Genomic DNA, 7,266 nt, shown 5'->3' on the forward strand with positions numbered 1-7,266 from the left:
GCAGCTTCAAATTCAAAAACTCTCTGATGCAAGAAAACTGGACTTAAAATGAACTTGAGTAAAACCAAAGTCATGTTTAACAGCTTTGTTAAATCTAAGAAAACTGAAGTAGATCAACAGATACTTGAAGAACTCAAAGTTATGTCTATCTTGGACAATAAATAGGCTCCGACAGAGATATTATGGAGGAAATCAAAAGAAGAGAAAAAATGGGATGAAACATTTGGAAGAAATGGCACACTGTTTAGAAGAAATCTACCCATTTTCCTTAAGAGAAAAGTTTTTGATCAATGCATAACCAGGGCTCACAAATGACTTGGAAACTTGGTCACTTAATGCACAATGTGGGAGAATTTACGGACACTGATGACTCACTGCTTCTTTCCTTTCCCCAAAACGGGAAATTGTTTTGGTATAAAAGAGGGAAATTATATACAAAAGGATGCAGTGTAAAAACAGTAGGGAGAAAAACTCCAGAGAATGGCTGCCTCTGAGCAGGAGAACTTACAAGTGAGCTAATAATCATAACACTGCTCTGTGAAATAATTATTATTGTTTATAGTTTTAAATGTACATTTTCAACGAATGTATTACAAGATATAAGAAATAAACACATGAATGATCTTCAGCTGTGGATTTCTGCAGACGCAATGTACTGAATGACTGTTCGCATTTAGCTAATCGCATTACAATTCGACCCTGCAAACATTATCCAGTATCCCAGTCTTATATTTCATTTTTCATTGACATACAGCACAAATAAAAGCAGTTTAGTTTTTTAATGCTCTGAATAGTGAAAATACTAGGAGACCCTTTTTTAATAAATCTGAGGCATCAAACATTGTAATAAGACCTAAACAAACCAATATGTTGATTTGTATCCCAGTATCAATAGCAGAGAAGGTAAAACTCTCCTTAGCAAACAGGTGTGCCATTTTTGCCTTCCTGCCCAGCACCACTCATATCTTTCCAAATTAATACAAACACTAATAACAATGAGGGAAGGTGGGAATGTGTACAATATTTGTCCACTGAAATCCAGATAATGGACTTTGACTTCCATGCTTCACGTTCAGTGTTTCATGCATTCACGAGTGAGAGGTCTGTGCTCAGCTGTGTCCTCATCAGTCCAATTGTCACAGAATACAAGGAAGGAAAAGGCAGTTGAAAGACTAACATACCAGTTCAAATCCATTCTTAACAAGGAGTAACAAGAAATCAGAAATCACTATAATATTATGGGGCAAATAATAAAATGCTTAAATACTTTCAATTACACTAATGGGTCTACTCGAGTTCCTAGGAAATATGGATACTTATATAATATAAATGAAACTTCTAAGCTTTCTCTTAATAAATTATTTTTTCTTTCTAATGTTATGTGTCAGAACTATAGCCTCTTTTTCAACTTTTTTTCCTCCATGTCAGATTCTGATATTTCACACAATCGTTTTTGCCGTACTATAAACCTACCCATGCTGACAGGGTGCACTTATATAGCCCCATTTCCTTAATGCGTTTCCTTTTCTCTATTGTGTAAATTTACTTTCCTGATCGCTAAAACAAACAGAACAAAGGCACACAATTTGTCATTCAGCCCGTTCCACCAGTTTCTGAAAAAAAAAAAAGTCTTGTTCTATTGTTGGTTCTCTATGAGGAGATAATCATACAGAGTAAGTATTCAGTTTATTGTTGCTGTTAGCAGAGGATGCACGTCTGTATGTTCTGTATCTGTATGATACAATGCAAAATCAGTTTAGGCAATAGTTTCTCATTTATAAAGAGGCTGAAATCCTTCTATCAAAATCAAATATGTTAATTTGAAAGAATATATATATATATTCATGTAAATATGCACAAGTATATTGTGGGGACTCGTCTACCTCAGGCGGGGATTAAAAATCATCAGGGACGAATTTGCCCCTAAGAGCATTTGCCATAGCAACCCTTATTACAACACAGTTTAGACCACAAGCAACTCCATCCTCCTGAGTCACACAGCTCAGCAGCAGTCACCAGAAATGGAAATTTGGATAAAGCATGTTGACGGATAAAGAGGGATGCAAAAACCTTAATGTCACACTAAATGGGATGCTAAACACATGAAGATAGTTCATCTCATGTAAAGTACCAACACATTTGGCAAGAAAGTATGAATACGTTTTCTCTGCCAGCGTTCCAGAGGATCTCCTAGAATACAGACAACCTGAGACAGAACAAGATGATGAGGAACTACTGTGCACATTGATAATGACACATACAATTAAACAAAGAAAGAAAATTGCCCCTAGAAGAAGAGAAGGGGCAAAGAATAAACTATAACCAAGTCAGTATTCATGGCATCCCTGTTTACTTTATTCACAGTGCACTTTTTGCTCATCTTCAGGTTTCCCACTGTGAAGATCTTTTTAACAACTGCCTCTGGGTCTCAGGTAAACAACATCGTGTTGGGATGTATTATATATGTATGCATTTACTCCTGTCCTGCTTTATTTAATCTCCTCTGCACTCCTCAGGTTGTTTATTCTAGAATCCATGTAATCCCAGTTTGGCTTTTGTTATAAAAGGAGAATGTTGTGCAATGGATTTTACCAGCAGGCAGTCTATAAAACAAGTGCTGTAAAGATTCATTTAAGAATTGTCTTGGGGGGGTGAAAAGTGGTTATATTAGTCATACTAACACACACACTGTGACTGTAGATGGAGCGGAGGTGGACATTTCACTGGATGGCAGGCCATCATGGGACCCTGTTGGGGGCTTCTTTGGCCTCCGGGGCACTGCGTGATGTGTGTGCATTCATTACATGCATCTTATGTCAACCGTGATCGGATACATGCATGGCAAAGACAATATATTTTTTCTATCATTTTAATAAACCGATGTGAAGTCACATGAGAATGTACGATTAACGTGCAAGCAAGTGAATAAGCGCATATTGTATTCATTGTTAGGATAAATGAGCCATTCCTGGATGTAAACTGGGTCCTGATGTAGATCTACGTAGAGAGCTAGCTACCTAGATAGATAGATAGATAGATAGATAGATAGATAGATAGATAGATAGATAGATAGATAGATGTTTCATTTATTTAATTAAATGGTAGATTCCCGTGATATTAAAACATGCACGTAATCATTACATTGTTATTTTTGTGCCGTTCAGGATTATTCTGTAGCAATGCACCATGCAATGCACTGACTGCCAAACCATTTGCAAGCTTTCTTTGGCGATGGAAATACTAGAAGCAATGTAGCACATCACAATAAACAGCGGTGACAGGCTGCGCTGGCCAGCATTAGCAGGGCTTACTCACCTCTTTGCACGGCGGCAGATCCCTGGCTTGCACGGCCGCCCAGGGGAGCAGCAGCGCGCCGAGGACAGCGCAGCACAGCCCGGCGGAGGACGGCATGAAACCAAACGCTGGGAAAAAACACCGTCTTTTCGCATTTCCCTTCAATTCCATGTCATATGGGGGGGCTGTGTGTCTGGGTCTTGTCCTCACTACAGCGCACACACACCTCCCGTCACCCGCCCCGCTGTCTGGCGGCTCCGCTCGGAACGACATCCACCGGCTTCTGATGGACACACCGATCGTGACGTCACTGGGTTTGGTCAGGGCAAGCGCAAGTGAATTTCATAATTACACATTGCACATACAAACAGTGTCCTCATAAACAAGAATGCATATATAAATACGGACGCTGGCACATATAAGGATCATGTATTATATAAATACAGGGATTGCCCATGACCTACTACTCTGATGGGTCTGTGGGAGCGAATGTGGATTAAAGCCCAAGCTCCATGTATTGTCAGCAGAGTGCTTAAACCAGCTGAGCCACCCATAGGATGGGCTGATACATACCCCTGACATATTAAAATGAGTGCCACAAAACTCACTACAATTACCCTCTGTTTCCAGAACACCTGTTAGTATTAATATCAGACTTTTGCATTACCATCTGTATCAGACGCTCACACAAGTTCAATAATTCAGATATGGCTGTTTGTGTCTGTGCATTGTACTTGTTGACTGGTGTCTAAACATGGGTGTATGGGGTGGGCAGGCAACATTGCAGGCTCACAGAAAACCCTGGCTCACTACCCCATTCAATGACAAAGGCCAGATACAAAACCATGATTTGGGGTTATAGGACAAAAGAGTAGATGATCTTACCTACTGAGCTATTTTGGAGCTCCTGCTATAGCTTATTTTATTTTTTACATTTAGGTACTTCACTATTTGTTGTATGCTTTGGGTTTATTTAATTTAATCGACACAGATATTACATCTCCAATTATTGACACTGACAATATGCCACTTTAACATATCACCTCATAAGACCCTACAAGAACGTTATATACCAAAAAATGCAGTTTGATCATAAAAGGCTGAGTAAGGAAACTGGCAATTTTCAAAATGTCATAAATGTTCTGATAAAACACTACAAACATTCTGAAAAACAAAAGCGTTGGCTTTATCATCCCCTTTTAATCAAGCATCTCAATGATGCAAACAATATCTAAGCCAAATTATCTCTCTTACGAAATATCAAACTGCCTCAAAGACATGGACAAAAACACTTGAAACAAAACGCATCCAGCCAGCTGAACAAAAAATAACTCAAAGCATAATGAGGAAAGATAAATGTCTAAATAAATAAAGGGGGTTTCAATCCTTGCCACACAGGAACCTTGTGTCTGTTTTTTGTTCCAGCTGAACTCGAATGTACTGAGGCTTATTGAACCATTGAATTAACCCATTTGATTGATTTAGATCTTTCTTAACTGTTTTCCACTCTTAAAAAGTTAGATGGGGTTAGAAATTAGCACGAACACATGCTGGATATCAGAGCTCCCCTGATTTAAATATATTGTTTCAATGACTATGTGTCTGGAACGTATGCAACTGACCCAACTGTGTCTGTTCATTATTAATTGGTAACCTATTAGTCAACTAGGGAACACAAATATTTGCTGACATACTGTTCTGTTAACTAAATGTATTTAAAACAATACACTTAAAGCATTGTCATTTAAAAGCACAGTGTTCAACCATTAGTAATAACAATTCAGTTTATGTGAAATTAAACCTGTGTTGGGCTGAACCAATATACAGTCCAGTGTGCTGGAAAACATGCCTTGCACAAAGATATATATGAGTAACCAAAATCATAACTAATGTAGGTGAATCACAGACTTTTATCATCTACAAATGATGGCAACGCATCGTCATAATCAATGATCAGTATATAGTGTAAAAAGCATCAGCAGAACATTGGGCACATCAAAATGATTCTTAAACGAACTCAAAGAGCATGTCAATTAGAGACAGATATAAAAGTCCATATAAAAATAGCATCCGAAGGCTGTACTCCATTAATTAGAACAGCTGTTTCCATGGCAGGCTAAATTTCCCACATCAGCTTAGGAAAGTAAGCTGACCTGTTGTGTGATAAACAGAGAGTGGGCTCTCATTCAGGCCAGGTTTTGATTGCTGGACACATAAACATATCCCTTACTTAACCATCTATTTATTGCTACAAAGAGTAACAGGCTTCTCTTTCCATCCATCAGTGGAATTTTTAGATTGAGAAATGATTAAATCCCATGAAGGGAGAAGCAGATGTTAAATCTTTTGCAGTTGGTATAATCCATTTATAAACGCAATCATACTGTTCTGTAGAGTCTTGTCTTATATCTGAGTAAATAATAAAATGAATTATTTACTTGGTTATCATCTGAATTCATCCCAGGGCTCTTTAGAAATTAATGCTGCTGTTACAACAGAGACTTACTGTATGAGACAGTAATTGCTGAGCTGCTGAAGAGTATACCAAGGGGATTAAGCTGTTGAACAATATTTCTGAACTTTCTAGCATGTGAATTCCAAATTTAATTGAATGTAATAAATGTAATAATAATAAAGAATCACAATATTTACTACAATTATGTGGCAATTATAATTATGGTAATGTTTGGTTGCAAAGGGAAGAAATAATACTTAAAGGGAAACATGCATGGTAACAGGAAATTGTGCTTTTATGTGTCTTTGCTATAGTGTTTAAGTAAGATTTATCTCCAGATCTATTCTAGCATATAAGCAACATTTAAAACTTTGAAAGTTAGAAATGACCACTTAATGGCCAATGTCAAACTCTGGCATGTATACTCTTTGAGTGTTTAAGTATGTGTCGTGTCACAACTTCCTGGATAGAAGAAAAACTACAAAAAGACCAGGTTTGTCTTCCCCACAGCAATTCTAGTCCTTATTATGAAGGCAAACTGGGTGTCAGCATTTCACAACCTTACTCAGCATTAGACAGCATGCAGTGTTGCTGTGTCGATAACTGTGGGGGAAAACAGTAAAGATGGTGTTATTCTTTCTTCTTTTCAACAACACAGGAGATTATGCACAGTGGGGATTGTTTGTGAATGTAAACAATCCCACATTCAAAAAGGGGGAACATCTGCAGTACATTCCAACATTTACATTACTTGAAACATCCCACTCACCTACTCTAGTTTGTACGACTAGGCTAATGTACAGCAATGTATGATACAGTGTGTGATCACAAGGTAAATAGTCAATTTTTTATTACAGTACAATCTGCATGAAGTAATTTGTTTTGTCTTTTGTAATAATACATGTCATTTAAAATAAATGCCAGGCTAACACTTCAGCCTGAGGAGACTGAAAAAAAAAATGTGTGACCATAATGATCATAATTATTAATTGTAGATATTATTGGTTTTAATTCATTTTAATTCTATCCAAACTGAAATGAAAAGGTTCACTTCTATAAGTACCCTAACAAGACATAAGCATACAATGAAAAATAACCTAGGTACAAATTTGTTTCTATGTTAATAGAATTTTTAGTGAGCAAAAGCATATGTAAAAACATCAATGTAAAATATAAACCTGAGAAAGAGTGAAGCAGGAAAGAAATACCTTGTCACAAAATGAAATACCAATTTTATAGTATAATGTAAATACATTTTTGTATTCTGAGGAAGGCTCTATTTGCCAACTGGACCCATCCCAGCTGCGGTAGATGTCATTGTTTGTACAATGCTGGTATGTAACTCTTTAACGATTTAAACATTGTATGCATTGTCAGTTCACCAGTTGTCCATTATTACCTTGTATTAGTATGAATATTAATTTATAATAATAGCAATTCATAACTTACACAGTTCGGTTGATCTAAATATCAGGTTTTACTTGTATGTCTTTTTTTAAATGCAACACTGAATTACT

General features: G+C 37.0%; 1 protein-coding gene across 1 annotated transcript in view; it reads right to left on the minus strand.

Annotated features, from left to right (window-relative positions):
- LOC136771383 (endosome/lysosome-associated apoptosis and autophagy regulator family member 2) overlaps positions 1–3,568 on the minus strand; it is a 33,052-nt gene extending 29,484 nt beyond the window's left edge. The window contains exon 1 of the mRNA XM_066723662.1: positions 3,316–3,568. Coding sequence (XP_066579759.1) covers positions 3,316–3,567 — 252 coding nt within the window. The 5' untranslated portion in view covers position 3,568. The remainder of the gene's footprint in view (positions 1–3,315) is intronic.
- Between the last annotated feature and the right edge of the window lie 3,698 nt (positions 3,569–7,266).

Source organism: Amia ocellicauda, chromosome 15, assembly GCF_036373705.1.
Source record: "Amia ocellicauda isolate fAmiCal2 chromosome 15, fAmiCal2.hap1, whole genome shotgun sequence".
NCBI lineage: Eukaryota > Metazoa > Chordata > Actinopteri > Amiiformes > Amiidae > Amia > Amia ocellicauda.